The following is a 17,634-nucleotide window of genomic DNA, read 5'->3' as shown; positions in this document are numbered from 1 at the left end:
GGTTATATGAAAGAATAACAGTGACTGCAATATAACACAGCGCCCTCTGTTGGTTATATGAAAGATTAACAGTGACTGCAATATCACACAGCGCCCTCTGTTGGTTATATTAAAGAATAACAGTGACTGCAATATCACACAGCACCCTCTGTTGGTTATATGAAGGATTAACAGTGATGGCAATATCACACAGCGCCCTCTGTTGGTTATACGAAAGATTAACAGTGATGAGAATATCAAACAGCACCCTCTACACATGGTAGTGGGACAGTGGGACAATGCACACAGTAATCCGTTTGGGAATTCTCTGTCACCATCAACTTTGCAAAGAAGCCCGGTTGATCGCTGGGGGGGTCGCTTTGGCGGAATGTGCTCTGCTGGGAGACAGGGCTGTAGTTCTGTCTAGGCTTATACTAGAGTCAATACGTTTTCCCAGTTTTTGTAGGTAAAATTAGGTACCTCGGCTTATACTCGGGTCGGCTTATACTCAAGTATATACGGGTAATCATTTGCCTTGTCATACATTGTATCAACAGTCTGAGCCACCAGGGAATAGAAAGGGAAAGACAAACACAGCCTTCAATAGCAATGTATATACAAATCACTCAATTACACTTGTGTAATAGATGTATATTGTACAACTGCTTAGAATTATGTTTGCTTTTATTAAGCAAAAAAATATTTTTTGGATTGACATTCCCTTTAAGCCTAGCTCCTATTTTACATGGTTGGGGTATTCAAAACAAGGAATGCACAATTATCACCTACAGATGCAAAACATAAACTATATTTTAACTAGGGATGCACCGAATCCACTATTTTGGATTTGGCCGAACCCCCGAATCCTTCTCGAAAGCCACGTGATTTCCCACCCACCCCTTATTTGCATATGCAAATTAGTATTCGGATTCGGTTCGGCCAGAAGGATTCGGCCGAATCCGAATCCTGCTGAAAAAGGCCGAATCCCGAACCAAATCCTGGATTCGGTGCATCCCTAATTTTAACTAAGCTCATAATAATGTTTCTTGTAAAGTTTCTAAGGCAATCATATTATCATCCCCTGGGAACGGAAGGACTTCAGAAACAAATAAGAAGGTGCTGTGGTTTGGTGAGGATGGTTCAGTGAGCACGTGGGAGGGAATGCCACAAGAACTCTGATTTTCTTACTCAGGCACACAAATGGAGAAATTGCACCTGTATTATACAAGAAAAAAAAAAAAGACCAATGTGAACACTTGCTCACTTTTAGGGGACATTGATACACTACATAACTCTTATGGCTGTGTCCTTGTGACCTTGCCATTGAGGGTGTTAAGATTCACTGGAGGTAAAATACTCAACCTGCATAATCATGTAAAAATGCCTACATACATACTTACATTCTATTTAAGTGTTTTAGCTGCACCAATTCTCAGCATTCACTACGTCAAGAAAATTTCTGGTCATCACCAGAACAAAATGCAGGGTTTAAAGTTCCATATCTGTCCGTGCCTTTATGATAGGTTACTATCTACATAGTAGGTGAATATTTTTTTGTTCATGTACTGTATTCATTTTACATGTGGCTAGGAGACACATGAATTTGGTTTGGGAATAAGACAGGACGGTATGTGAATGCTTTTGCTCACCTAGTATATATTTAGTCAAAAATTCTGTACCATTTCTGAAATAATCAAGTTAAAAAAAAAAACTCCATTCAAAGAGCCAAATTACTGAGACAGGGATATTATCCTCCTCCTCATCATCATCATCACGTATTGGTATATTTGAGAAATGGAACAGTCGTTTTTCATTGATTAAAATGTACAACATTTCTTTCTGCCATGGGGTAAAGCTTAAAGTGATACTGACACAAAAAAAATGTTCTTTTCAAAATATTAATCAATATTAAAAGTAACCCATAGGTAGTGTTGACCATTTTGCGCTGATAGTTTTGCTTTTATTAGGCAAAAAAATATTTTTTGGATTGACAGTACCTTTAAATTCCCTGTTTCTTCAGTTTCTTCAGTACCCCTAGCAAATAACGTTCAAATTTTGCTGTGGATTATCCCATACACAGGGACCTCAGATAAATTGCCAAATCAGGAGATTAAAGAAAATATCTTCAGTGTTACTGGAACCATTGCAAATAATCTACAATGTATGTAAATGCATTACATGGCATGTTAATGCTACAAAAATAATGCATAATACATAAGCAGGTTAGCGCTGAGAAAGGAGATGTGTAAATGGCCAGACTTAATAAAAGGTTTGGTCTAATTGTTCAATTGCTGCATTAAACTAGGATGTTTTAAAGCTACTGGGAATATCATTAGATGATACTGATGATAGTTAAAGCCCCTCTGCTTTCCATAGTGATAGTTGTACAGACTCTATGGAAAGCATAGAATCTGCATAGAAATATCACTACACAATAGAATAACATAAGAGATGGTTTAGATGACTCGGAGAGTCTAGGGGTGTTTGAGAAACGGTTCCTAAAGGTCAGAGATATACTATCATAGTTTCCTTTCAATCTATGAAGTACTAAAAAAAAAAACCCCACAAAAAACGTTTCTTATTGATATACTGCAGTGGAAACTCATGTATGTAGCATAACATGCACTTGGGTTGATAAGAAGGAATGGAGAGCATTTTTTTTCTAATATTTTACTCTGTGTGTGTGCTTGTGAAATATACAGGGGTATGTTGGAGCAATCCAAATGCTACTGAAATGCCCTCAAAAAGGTCAAGGTTAACTCCATATTGCATGCCTAATTTTACGTCTGGTTATATATTTCATAGTCTAGTGCAAACAAACAATGACCATAATTTACAAATCAATCAAGTATTTTAAAGTGCATGCTGTGACACAGAAGACGTTTTTTTACAGCATTGGCGGTGCTCTTGTTGTAATGTATGTACATCAGGTAGCCCAAAAATGTCTTAGATCATTCCCCCCACCGAATGTGATAAATCAAAATACTCTAGGTGTGGTGGTAGATCAGTGGTAGCTGTAGAATGTATTTAATTAGTTGAAAGTATTTTTCCCCTAGAATATGACACATATACAAGGCATTTCAAAGATCATATACAGGTATATTGAAAAAGTAACAACAGTACATATTTGTGTGTGTGCAAGAGAACATGTTGTAAGTATTCTAGTTGTGCATGCCCACTAATGTGACCTTGTTTCCTATCTGGAGTTAATAAGCAAAGTTATATCAGTGTATAATAAACCAGTTAGATAAATTGAATTAAGATGTGTCTGACTTCAAAGACTTTGTTATCGAAGTACTTGGCAACGGCTGGCTGTTACAATTTAGGACTTGAACAAATTTTGAAGTCTGATTTTCGCTTTCTATGGAATTTAAACTGGCTATGTGAACAAAAGTCTCAATGGTCTTTACAGTTTAGGTAATTCAGGCTATGGGCACACAGGCCATTGATTTGAATCCAATCAGCCTGTGTGCGCTCACACATAGTCAAGCTGAAGCTGAGGTCAGTATTTTGGCTCACCTTAGCCTGTTTGTGAGCGCAACACAGGCTGATCGGATTCAAATCAATGGAGCAGGGGCACTGAGCAGATCTGCTTCTCTCAGCCTGCGGGCCCATAGCCTTAAAGGAGAATTCAACCCGCAGTTTAAAAAAAACCCTCCCCCCACCCTGGGTAGACCCCCCTCCCCCAGCCTACTTGCCCCCTTGGGCAAATGGCCCTAATTTTTTTTACTCACCCCTCCGTGCAGATTCTGCCTCACGGCAGCCATCTTCTTCTCTGGTAATCTTTGTGCATTGACTGCATTTTTGGCGCATGCGCAGTTGGAGTAGATTTCCTGTCCCGAACAACTGCTCATACACTGAAAGTCACGAAAATTTCTGAAAATGTTTCGGAAATTTTCGTGACTTTCGGCGCATGCGCAGTTGTTCGGGACCGGAAACTATGGGTTGAATTCTCCTTTAAAGTAAGATGTGTCTACTTTAAAGTAATTTTGTTTTTCTCAGAGTTAACAGCTGTCTCACTGTTACAAAACAGGATGACGTCTTGCATACAACATATTTCAATGTCTAATTTTTCTGTAGCATGTAGAGGCAAAATACTTCTCAGAAAATTAATACTTGCTGTTTATTTAAAAGTCAAAAATACACACTATGGTCAGTTTCCTCAGTAGCCAGCAAGTTAGCATTTCTGTATGATTTTGGAGAGTTTGAAGAAAACAGAGTTCCCTGAGGAGTGCAAAGCACAGCGGTTTAGGCCTTTGCCCCAGAGTGTTTTTCAGCAATATGTAAAAGTAACCAGAACCAGCTTAGAAATGAATAGAAAATAAAGGAAATCAGAATATGATCAAATCACTCAAAAGGTTTGCTCAACTGCACTACCCACACCTGTATTATATATAAGAGGTGCATCAGGGTTAAGTTATTCTAGATATGGGAAACTGTATCTTATGATTTTCAGTATCCTTTTTCAGCTTTAAATCGCTACCCCTATGTCTGCACGGCAGCTTGTTTGTACAGGTACGGGATCCATTATCCGGAAACCCGTTATCCAGAAAGCTCAGGATTATGGAAAGATTTCCATTTTTGTCTGTAATACTAAAACAGTACCTTGTACTTGATCAAAACCAAGATATAAGTAATCCTTGTTAGAAGCAAAACTAGCCTATTGGGTTTATTTAATGTTTAAATGATTTTCTAGTACGGAAAGATCCGTTATCTGGAAACCCCCAGGTCCCGAGAATATCGGATAACAGGTCCCATACCTATATAAACAATTGTAGATTTTCTGATGCATACACATCAGTTTTAACAGTACATTATATTTTCATTACTTTACTGTTCCTTTAAGACGAAGCTGGTATCTAGTCATCATACACAAAGAGAATCTTCCTAGACAAAGAATTATTGAATCTTCCCAACTTTTCAAATGTACATTCTGTGGGAATGACTAAACAACAATTCTTTCTTTTCTTAAGTTTCATAAAGAGCAACTGAGCCTTAATGACATACATATCAAGTCTAGACAGAAAATTAAGGCCTACAAGAGTAACCACAAATTAAAGTATTTTTGAGTAGTTTATCTTAAAGCATCTAAGTAAGATGTAGGCATCAGTATTCTAAGACATTTGGAGCTCATGTGTTGTTTTTTGTAATATTTACAATTTTCTTTCCAATCATTTTTATTTCTGTTTTCAACATTTATAGAATTGACAGCAGATAATAATAGCTTTAGAAGTATCTAGTGTCCATAGAAAAAGGAGGGAAAGAGAGAATAAGGGAGGAAAGAACATCCTATTTCTGACAGGGGTAAATTTAAACATTTTATTGGCTAGCAGATGGCTAGCAGATGTGGGAGACCATAGCTATCGAAAAGCTTTGAAACGAAAAATAACAAAACAAGAGTAATGAGATTCTTAGGGGCCCATTTACTTAGCTCGAGTGAAGGAATGAATAAAAAAAATTCGAGTTTCGAATTTTTTTACTCTAATTTTTTTTTGGCTACTTCGACCGTCGAATGGGCTACTTCGACCTTCGACTTAGAATCAGACGATTCGAGCTAAAAATCGTTCGACTATTCGACCATCCGATAGTCAAAGTACTGTCTCTTTAAGAAAAAACTTCGACCCCCTAGTTTGCCACCTAAAATCTCCCGACGTCAATGTTAGCCTAAGGGGAAGGTCCCCATAGGCTTCCTAAGCATTTTTTGGTAGAAGAAAAATGGTTAGATCGATGGATTTAACTTCGACAGTCGAATATCGAGGGTTAATTAACCCTCGATATTCGACCTTAAGTAAATTTGCCCCTTAGTGTTAGCAATTCCACTGGATGTCTTTCCTTGGGATAGCTCTAAAATGTGACTTAAGCACCTCTTCTCCAGTGTGAACAACCACAATTTGGCCAGCCTTTACTGATAGCTAAGATTTTCCATACCTTTTACCAGCTTAGTTGCCCTTCTCTATACCCGAATACAATAATGTCCTGTTTGAGTGCAGGAGACCAAAACTGTATGGCATATTCTAGCTCAGGGATCCCCAAACTTTTGAAGCCGTGAGCAACATTCAGAAGTAAAAGGAGTTGGGGAGCAACACTAGCAAGAAAAATGTTGTTGGGGTGCCAAATAAGTGCCGTGATTGGCCATTTGGTAGCTTCTATATGGATTGTCAACCTACATTGAGACTCTGTTTGGCAGTGCACCTGGTTTTTATACAACCAAAACTTGCCTCCAAGCCTGGAATTCAAAAATAAGCACCTGCTTTGAGGCCACTGGGAGCAACATCCAAAGGGTTGGAGAGCAACATGTTGCTCACGAGCTACTGGTTGGGGATCACTGTTCTAGCTGGAACCATACCAGTGCTTTGTCCAGTGGAAGAATGACCCTTCCTCCCGTGAATCAATGCCCCTTTTAATACAGCTCAAGACCTTATTTGCCCTTGATGCTGCTGACTGGCATTGCTTGCTACAGCCAAGTTTATTATCTACAAAGACTCCAAGGTCCTTTTCCATTATGGATTTGGCTAATTAAGGGTATAAGTGGCTTGCATATTTTTACATCCCAGGTGCATGACATTACATTTATCAACATTGAATCTCATCTGCCATTGAAAAGTATAATGCATTGCAGCTTCCTGATTTTAAATAATATGTCTCCTTTCTAATTGATATTTAGTCTAGGAATGAACTAAATGATACTATTATTTTTGGATACAGGCAAATGCAAACACCCCACTACAAAATTAGCTAGCATAATAAAGGTTATGAAAAATGTAAATACCGTAGTAAATCATGGGGGTGTGTGGGCTAGCCAGCTATGTAGCCACACACATAATTTTTGACGCCCATAGCCTACAAAGCATTTCGCCTAATTTTGGCAGTTTGTGAATTTTTGGAGGAGCACAACAGGTCAGATTCGCCCATCACTAAAGGCAGCAAATGTTGTGCATGCTTGTTATAGTTCATTTCTCTTTGAGTAAAATGGGTCGTTCCAGACATTGTTCAGAAGAACAGAGTACTTTTATTAAATAGTTGATTCGAGAGGGGAAAACATAAAGAAGTGCAGAAAATGATAGGCTGCTCAACTAAAATTATCATTGTCATTTACGCAATTAAAGGGGACCTGTCACCCTAAGAAATAATTTCAAATTCTTTTCTATCATGTTAGTTGAGCAAAATAAACTTTACTTACACTGTATTTATTATTTAAATTTTGTTTCCTTCTGTCTTGGAATTATGCAATCACAGCAAGCAGGCTGCAGCCATTTTGTGGACACGGTTATTAAGGGAAATTGTGTATCACCCCAAAATCTTGTGTGTGCACCAGAATGGGGGACCTAATATCCATGTGCAGTGCCCTACCCAATTATAGAGCCTGAGGAGGGAAGGGGGAATGTGGGGAGAGCAGTGACATGTAGGAAGTGCTGAATGGAAAGTGAAAGTAATTGACTGCCCCTCCTCTATGCCACGGGCATAGAGGCGGGGCAGGTAATATTTGATTGACAGTTTAGATATTTAAACACCTTTATAACAGGTATGGATGTTTTATTGAAATTTTTTTTGGGGGTTTCATATTTAATTTGCAAAGGACTTTCATTATGCAGCTTTTTATGTGTAGGTGACAGGTCCACTTTAAGAGAGGAATATAAACTCCTTAACCATTGGTTGTTCATTACATGAAACTGCAACATGCCTTGTCCTATCAGTACAGGTACAACGATGGTTATCCCACTCTTGAAAGTAGTACCTACATTGCCTGTATCCTATCAAAATAAAAAATGACTTTCTCCGGACAACCTTTATTTTAATAAGTATGGAATCTCAGGCTTGCAAATCTCCGAAATGCACTACACCAACAGAAGCCTTTACTCATCGGGAGAGGCATTGCTCATCTGAACAGGCATGGTGTTCTGCATTACCACCCTAAAATAATTGCTTTTGTACAATGGTTCCACAAATATTTTCTATAGTGAAGATGCACTGTACCTCTGTTAAGTCTTAGATCATGTAAATACACCTTTATTGTGCCTTTACTCCTATGTCTTAAAAAAAATATTAGATAATCTCTGAACAAATAACTTTCCCTCTCAAAGAGGTTATGTGTATATTATTTTATGATTTCTCAAATACATCACAGATTTACTTTTCTGGGTTATAAATTATACAATGCAAGATGTAATTTAGTAATCCCATGTTAAACAAGCATACAAAGGGTTTAAGCACTTAAACAAACTGACATCGCCCCTTTAAGTAAACATTTAATTTTTATTTTTTTTATTTCAAAGAAGAAACCCTCATTGTTCTAGTTACAGGCACACGGGATCTCAGCTTGTCTACATGTACAGCTGCATCCTATACAGTACATGGATTGTAATGAAATGCAGCTTAGCAAATATCCCTAACAAGTTAGTCTGAAATAGCATGAAACACTACAGCCGAGTATCTACCATTAATTTGAATTGTATAGCTGTAAAATGCACCGAATCGGTACTCTGATTGCCTTTAAAGAAAAACCAAAGATAGTGTGAGACTGGCTAAGAGCAGCCAAACATTCACAATGTAAGACATGCAATGAAAGCCAAAAATGTAATGTATAAAGACTGGAGTGACTGGATAGCTTATATAGAAGCAAGAACACAACTTCCTGCTTTTCAGCTCTCTAACTCTGAGCTAGTCAGCGACTTGAAGGGGGGCCACATGGGACTTATCTGTTCAGTGTGTTTGCTTGTGATCCTCAGCATTCAACTCAGATTCAAAATTAACAAGTATGACCCATGCGCCCCCCCCCCCTTTAAGTCACTGATTGGTTACTGCTTGGTAACCAGGGTAACCACTCAGTGGAAGCCAAAAAAAACTGCAAAGCAGGAAGTAGTGTTCTGGCTATTATGTTAGACATCCAGTCACTCCAGCCTTTATACATAACATTTTTGCCTAAGTAACTATATTAGAAACATTTTTTATTTTGCACAGCCTATTTACCTAGTTTTTATTTTTATACTGAACAATTCCTTTAAAGAACAAGGAAAACCTGTAACTACAGTTGCTTGCATTTTATAAAATACACATAGCTGTACTGGATCACCAAGTTATAATTTGAGAATTGTTCCCTTTTTGCCCTCTGTGCACTCAGATATCAAAGCTCCATCGCAGCCGCCATTTTTCTTGGAGTGCCATAATCAAGATGGCTGCCGAACTCTTTGCACATGTGAAAATTTCCTGCTGCTTGCCCTGACCAGACTATACAATCTGTCATGCTGCGATATGAAGATGGATGGCAACAGGCGGAACTAAAGAGGCAGGAGTCCTATGGAAACACATCAGCTCAGGGGAGGAGAACATGACAAACGCTGGCCGATCGGCATGTATGTGGAGTTGAAACAAAAAAACGGCTTGTAACAGAGCAGCATTAATAGAACTGATGGCAAGACTGAAGATATGCCTCTCAATAGAAGTTAACTTTTTATTAGACTTTCCTTGCCCTTGAAAGGAAAAGTAACACCAAAGAAATGGTGTTTTAAAGGATGAGAATGTAATGTATTATTATTATTATTATTATTAACATGTATTTATATAGCGCCAACATATTGCGTAGCACTGTAAAGTAAATGTGATTATACAACTAAATCACATGAATTACATACATAGAACATATGGAGTAACAAACATCACAATTAATGCAGGTACAAAAAGGTGAGGAAGGCCCTATGCACAGGCATACTCTCTAAAGGGAAGGGAGTAATACACAAGGTGTGGGAGTGGGCAAGATTGAATTAAGTGGGTGAGAAATGTGGTACTGTATGTGGTGTTGCGTTTGGTAGAGTGAGGGTAGGCTTCTCGAAAGAAGTGCGTTTTCAGAGATTTCTTGAAAGCAGAAAGGTTGGGAGAAAGTCGGACAGACCGTGGGAGAGCGTTCCAGAGGAGGGGTGCAGCCCTTGCAAAGTCTTGAATGCGAGCATGTGAGGAGGTAATGAGAGACGAGTTGAGTAGCAGGTCAGTAGAGGAGCGTAGTAAGCGATTGGGTGGGTATATAGAGATGAGTTCAGAGATGTAGGGTGTATAGTTTGTATAAAAAAGCTGCTGTGTAGCCATGGTAGCAGTAATTCAAACAGTATACCAGTAGATAACATACGGTAAGTTCTGAAGAATCCTATTGTATACTACAGAACTTACAGCAGCTTATTTATATAAATGATAGTAAAGTTTCTTAATCAAACACACCAGTTCTACCAGTGCAACACACCTGTAAATTATAGTTTCATTACTTTAAAACACTTTAATGTGCTACACACAAAGCACTGCTTTCAAAGGACAGTTATAACCCCTTGCACAACAAGAGTTCAATCAATAGGGTTTGAGCTACACATAATTTTTGCTAGGTTCGGGATTCTGCCTTTTTCAGCAGTATTCGGATTCGGCCGAACCAAACTTTTTCCTTTCCTGAAAGTTATTTGCATTTGCAAATTAGGATTCGGATCGTATTCGGCCGAATGTTTCACCAAAGATTCGGCCGAATCCCAAATAGTGGATTCAGTGCATCCCTAGTTTTTGAGTATGCTTTAATAACAAAAAAGCTATGGCTTTTGTCATTTCTTTATCTGCATACTCACAGACAGTGCCACAAGATTATTGGATTTTGTAATTTCTTTATCTAAAATGGGAAAATGAAGCTACTCCATGCTGTGAGTGGGTCCCTAAGCTCAGTTACTGGTATAGGGGGCCCCATGGAGCCTTAATTAATGAGCAATTTCAATATATATTTGTAATCAGGACAACCTCTGGATGTTTGGGGGACACTAAAATTAATTTGCTGTGGGGCACAGTAACATCTAGTTATGCCACTGACCAGTGCAATTAGAATTTAATAATCAGTCCTGTAGCATCAGCTTGTATTACAGATGAACCTCATTTTCTGCTTGATAATGTGCAACGACACCTAATCTTAGCTTTTCAACAGCTGCTCAGAGCTCACCGAGTATGTGTGTCACAGACACTTTCCAAGGTGGTGACCCCCTGAGACAAGTTTGAAGTCCTGGATCATTGCTGCTATTGACAAGCTGAAACTTTATAAAATACAGCATTTTTAACCATATTAATTTTTAGGGTTTAGCTCTTTAAAGAAGTTGATATGCAATGAATGCATATAGGGGTAACCTAAAAAAAATGCAACATATGCATAGGTTCAGTAATCCAAAGCAACAAATGAATATGTCGGTTGTCTGAAATCTATAGATTATCAGATATGTGCAAACTTTCCACCATTGGATTACATTATCCAAATAAAACTCCACCACAAGTGCATTTAAAAAAAAATGAACGCCATGCAAATGTGCACTAAATCACTGCTAAGCAACAATATCTAAATCCAGAGGTCTGAGGTAAGCAATTGTGATAATGGAGGGGAGGGGCAGTTACTTGATACTTTAAGCAGACATTGAATGTACATAAATAGTTTTACATTAACTTTTGGAAAAAGTTTACATGGCACTTTAAAAGAACAGCACTGGCAGAATATATACTGATCGTATTATACAGGCGCATTTCCTTCTCCTTTAAAGGGACTATCATTTAAGGGAATTCATGTAAATGAGTGTTTTCCAAAACTACTCTAAATGTACATACACATTGTTTTCATTATAATTATGTTTGGAAAAATGTATAAAACCTCTACATTTTTGCACCCCAAAATACCAAAGGAATATGTCAAACATTTTATATATAAAAAATTTTTTTATATATAAAACAAAGATTTATACAAAACATTTTCTGTATAGATGGTACACAAGCACAGTTTTCAGTGGGGGAAAAAGGAAAATTACAATTTCCCTTACTTCCTGACATCTGGCGTTTGTCTATTGTTTCCAATAGCAGCAAGTATTCTACATTATACAAAATGATGTAGTCAGCATCAAGCTTACCCTGTTGAGAGTAACGGTTTGCTGTTCCCATATTGCAGTTTCTTCCATTACAGTATTCTAAAAGAAACAAAAAAGAATCATGGTTAGAAAGGAGAATGTTATTACTGGCAAAATTAAAAGTACAGGTATGGGACCTGTTATCCAGAATGCTCGGGACCTGGGGCTTTCCAGATAACAGATCTTTCCGTGTTTGGATCTTCATACCTTAAGTCTACTAGAAAATCATGAATGCATTAAATAAGCCCAACGGGCTGGCTCTGTTATTAATAGGGGTTTATTATATCTTACTTCGGATCAAGTACAAGGTAATATTTTATTATTACGGAGAAAAAGCAAATCAGTTTTAAAAATTTGGATTATTTGGATAATATGGGAGATGGACTTTCCTTAATCGGAACTTTCTGGATAAGGGGTTCGGAAATAAAGGATCTCATACCTGTACAAGTAGTGCACAGAGGATAGATTTCCTGTGCAAACCTCTGCAAGACTTTGCAGGTATTACATAGTTAATTTGTGTTGAAAAAGGACAAAGGTCTATTAATTTCAACCTCTCAAAATGACCTCCACTGAACACACACAGCACAACTGGATAGTAATTACTGTAACGAGGTGCACGTTTAAGGGGTCTTCCTTATACCCTACTAATACAAAGATCATATGTTTCACAGCACTACAACTTTAAAATAAAAACTAGTTTATTAGAAAAAAAAAGTTCTATTTCCCTGCTACTTACAAAAAAAATATTTGAATTACATTTTTTTTATAATGCTACTCACCAATATTTTAATGAGAACAAAACCCTTTCTAATAAAAACCCCTACCCCCTTACCCTACATAGACCCCCTCCTTGCTCTACCCCCAGCCTAGGTGGTACCTTTGGTAAATGCCCCAACCTCTTTATTTACCCCATCAGAGTTCACGGGCGCCATCTGAATGCCTAATATAATAGCCAGAACTCTGCTTTCTGCTTTGCAGCTCTCTTGGCTTCCACTGACTGTTTCTCTGGCAGTACCCAATCAGTGACTTGAGGGGGGGGACATGCGTCATAACTGTTTGCTTTTGAAACTGAGCTGAGGATGAATGGCAAACTTACTGAACAGTTATGTCCCATGTGGCCCCCCTTCAAGTGGCTGACTCACTCAGAGTTAGAGAGTAGTTCTGGCTGATATGTTAGACATCCAGTCACTCCAGTCTTTAGATATTACATTTTCTGGCTAACTAACTATATTAGACACATTTTTTATTTTGCACAACCTATCTATTTACCCAGTGATTATTTTTACGCTGAACTGTTACTTTAAGCTGCATGGCCCACAGGTGCAATAATCAGTATGTAAAGTAAAATGAAGGCTATTGCTTACATTGGTTAGTAATGCCAATACAAATTTTAAATAATGTTCATTATGGGAAATGTTACATTTAGGTTTACGTCCTCTTTACTTGTCACAAAACAATGCCACAGGCGTAGAATCTACATTTCGGGGTTTCTGTGTATTCATGGTCACGCTGCACATTTAAAGGGGTTGTTCACCTTCCAAACACTTTTTTCAGTTTCTTTATTTTTCAGATAGTTCGCTATAAAACTTTTTTCAATTCTTTTTCATCTTTTATTCTTAACAGTTGGCAGCTCAGTGATCCAGGAGCAGATTCTGAACTGTTACAATTTTCTACATTTAGTTGATACAATTAGTTGATACATTTCTCAGCAGTATCTGTGGAATATTAGCAACTATTGTATCAATTCTAATTCTCTGCCTTTAAAAGAGACATACTGTATGATATAAATGAAACTACCCTACTTTTGCAGGCAATTATGAGCAATATATGGTGTTGCTTTTACATATGGCACCATTATTTGCGCTCCCTATAGATGCTCACTGGTCCCTGTCCCAAATAAGGGGTGGGTGTGTTCTAACGGTCCCTGCCAGAAGTACAGTAGGAGGGAAACAGCCAATCACAGCCCTGCAGTCACACAAGCACAGCCAGGCTTCAGTTCCCTATCAGGTCAGCCTAGCTGCTGATTGGTTCCTGTCTTACAATGCAGTGAGCCGAGTGCTGCCAGCTCCCCTGCACAGCCTGGGAATTCAGGGAGCAGGAGGTGGAAGAGAAGGGAGGGTTTATCAGGGTTTTTGGAGAAATATTCAATAAATCAGCCGGAAACACTTTTTTAAGCACAATTCTATATACGTATCGAAATGAGTATAAGCACTGGTAGGTTTTTAGCAGGGACAAAGATAAAATATATTAACTTAATGTATCAGTTAAAGAGTTTGCAAACCCCCCCCCCCACTCCAGAGCTGCTTTAGAAAGTGAAAAATGAAACTTTACACTTCAATTTTGGCAAACTGGTGAAACCAACTCAACTGAAAAGTGTTTAAAAGTGAACAATCCCTTTAACAAGAAATACATGGTAGGCTTTATCAAGCAAACATGACAAATTCAATCAAAAAAACATAGATTAAAGGTGGCCATACACGGGCCGATAAAAGCTGCCGACAGACTGTGTCGGCAGCTTATTGGCCCGTGTATGGGGGCCCCCGACGGGCTTCCCCGATCGAGATCTCTCGATCGGATGGGTTTAAAAATCCTGTCGGATCGCGGCCGCATCTGTTCGTTGATGCGGTCCCGCGATCCGACCGCCCGTTTGAGAATGCTAGGATCTGATCGTTGGGCCCTAGGGCCCACGATCGGATCTGCCCGATATTGCCCACCTCAAGGTGGGCATATCGGAGGGAGATCCGCTCGTTTGGCGACATCGCCAAACGAGCGGATCTATCCATGTATGGGGACCTTAAGTGAAAGTTTTTATTGCTTTACAGCTTCCTGGACAAATTAGTTCCTTTCCTCTATTTTCTAGTTATAAACGACAGATAACTGCCACCTGCCGAATTCTGACTGGGCAGCTTGTTTCTTTCAGGCCAACACCTGGTTAAAACTCTCCAGTTTAGTTTTTAAGGGTGGAAAAAAATCTAATTGTCCTATATGAAATAAACAAAATGTATAACATCAACCAGGATCTGAAACAAGTCTGGGTGTATCCTGGCCATACCTATTCTGCCCCTAGCACAGCCCTGGTTCGCACAAGCACATCCCATGGACTAAGCTCAAGGTAAATATCCTCTTTAATAAGACAAAAGAAATAAAATGTATGCCATTTTTATGCCTTTTTTTCTACATGGCGAACCCTTGTAATGTGTGGTGTATTATCACACTGTTTTTTTATACAGCATAATAAATATGCCCCTAAGGATCAAAAGCAAACGAACGAAAACAGTTAAGTCCCATGAGGCCCCTTTCAAGTTGCTGACTAACTAACAGGTGAGAGAGATGCAAGGAAGGAAATTGCGTTCTGCCCATTATGTTAAATATCTACTCACTCCAGCTTTTATAGCTTACATTTTTGGTGTAACTTAACTGTATAAAATATATTATTTTTATTTGCACAACCTATTCACCCAGTTTTATTTTTACACTGAACTGTTCATTTAAGGTTTATGAAGGGCCCAACTGTACAATGCAGGGTGCTGTTGCAAGCTTGCACTTTGAACCCACTGTTAGAATATGAATGTGAAAAATAAACAGAAGGCGACATTGTTGGAGTGAACAAGAGGGCTTGGGAACTGAAGAAGTATTTCAAATCCAGTCCAATCAGTTGCTGCCAGTACAAGAGGACAGTTGGTCAGCAAAAGCGGAGAACACCCTGGTTGCTGAACACAGAACTGCATTAGGATTAATGTCAAATAGGACTGAGAGAGGAGCTTGGTGAAGCATAAGATACATACTTTTGTAATTAATAATGCTAGTAATTTGTAAAGGAGGGTGTATTGATGCACCATTTGTCTTACTCATGTAAAAATAAGGGAGCCTGAACTGATATGTGCAATGCTGCTACTGGATGTAAGTGGGAGGCAAAAGTATGGGATTAGAAATTGGCCTGGATTTATGAAATGACAGAATAAAGTAGAAAGGAGATAGAATGAAGCCAATGCAATGACTAAGTACAAACCAATATGTGAAAGCTGACCTATTATACAAAACAAGGCAGAGTACCCGAGTTTTCAGCAGGTGAGTCAGCAGTTAATTTCCATACAGGAAGCCAAAGTACCAACAAAGGGGGCAACATTTTAAGCGTCAGTACAGCGTTGTGAAAAACATGAAAGCTGCAGTTTTTAAACATAACGTTTAACAAAACCAAATAAATGAAGCATTCCCAAGACCTTATGAAAGGCAAAGAGGATGTGCTGTTTAGCACATAGTGCCCTGCTAAAATAGAGCTGTTCAGACAAATTTATGTCAAACATATTTAAAGCTCCTTTTAGTTTAAAGTTACTTAAATATAAAGCATTTTTGTCCCTGCTTTGGTACACAGTCCTAAGTTAAAAAAAACAGATGTACAACTAAAGTATTTTGTTTATGTTTGATAAATAATCAGCAAAGTAATGACCAAGAGCTATTCACGATTGAAAGCTTTGTCTAGGAAACATTTGCATGAGGACCCATCCAACTACAGGCTTTATGTTCAAGTGCAATAAGGATTAATATATGCCTATTAGGGTCAATGTTGCTGTATCCTGTAACTTTGACATGAAAAGACAAATTGGACTGGATGCTGAATTACATACTCAGGAGTTACATTCAAATGTAAATTGATTTAATTGCCGCTGTACTGAGCCAAACACTCATCCCATTTCCTCTACAGACAAACGATATCTGCCTGCAGTTGGACCACAACTAAACTGTGAACTTCTTATGAGGTAATTTATATATAAAAATATAAAAACATTTCCAAAATTATAAAATTATAATAAATGTAAAGTTTACCAGAGATAACGATCATTTTTTTTAAAGGAGACATATTATGTAAAAAACAAGAATGTGTCAGTGCATTAAACTCTTAGATATAGAAGTAATGTATTTTAAAAAAGTTGTGTTTCTGGTTACTTTATTGTAAATTTCTGCAAAATCCCTACTAGTCCTGCCCATCTGTTCCACTTCCTGATCCCTGAACTCTCTGGCTGTGCAGGGGAGCCGGCGGGCTCCCAGCTCACTGCACTGTAGAATAGGAACCAATCAGCAGCCAGCAGGACCTGATAGGGAACTGAAGCCTGTCTGTGCTTGTGTGATCACAGGGCTGTGATTGGCTGTCCCCCTCCTGTGCTTCTGGCAGGGACCATTAGGACACGCCCACGCCTCATTTGAAATACAGACAGGGACCAGAGAACATCTTTAGGGAGCTCCAATAAAGGGGCTATTTTAAATATAATGTTAATTTTTAGCACCATGTAAAAGCCACACCATTACTCATTGCCTACAAAATTAGGGTTTTTTCATTTCTCCTATATGTCTCCTTTAAGCTTTAATAGCTCTAAATTAGCATGTAATTCAACTTCTATAAAAAGATTTAAGGCTCAAAGCACACATTCTTATGTGTGTGTATATATACACATACATACATACATATACACACACACACCAATGTCAAACATGTCTAGCTTTTTATGACTTGTATATTCCTGACTTGTAGCGGTCAACAGTACACAGAAAAACAAGAAACTAATTTGCATTTCATTGCAAATCCAAAGTTTCACTCAGTGTTTTGTACATGCTCTTCAGTACAAAATCAAGAGTACACCATAAAAGCAAGGAAAACTCACTCTAAGTAAAGTACCAAGTCAACAGGAAGCATTTACTCATCACCTGTTCACAAAGAAAACTATCTTCTTGTGTACTATGGGTTACTGAACCGGGGCAG

General features: G+C 38.3%; 1 protein-coding gene across 6 annotated transcripts in view; it reads right to left on the bottom strand.

The window, feature by feature from the left end:
* The window catches only part of LOC108712948 (tight junction protein ZO-1), a 182,083-nt gene that overhangs the window by 54,276 nt on the left and 110,173 nt on the right, over window positions 1-17,634 (bottom strand). For all 6 annotated transcript variants that reach the window (XM_041588323.1, XM_041588324.1, XM_041588325.1 and 3 more), the window contains one exon: window positions 11,883-11,939. In XM_041588323.1, the coding sequence (XP_041444257.1) occupies window positions 11,883-11,939 (57 nt within the window). The remainder of the gene's footprint in view (window positions 1-11,882; window positions 11,940-17,634) is intronic.

The sequence above is a fragment of the Xenopus laevis genome, chromosome 3S (genome assembly GCF_017654675.1).
Source record: "Xenopus laevis strain J_2021 chromosome 3S, Xenopus_laevis_v10.1, whole genome shotgun sequence".
NCBI lineage: Eukaryota > Metazoa > Chordata > Amphibia > Anura > Pipidae > Xenopus > Xenopus laevis.
This window is presented reverse-complemented; position numbering and strand designations above follow the sequence as displayed.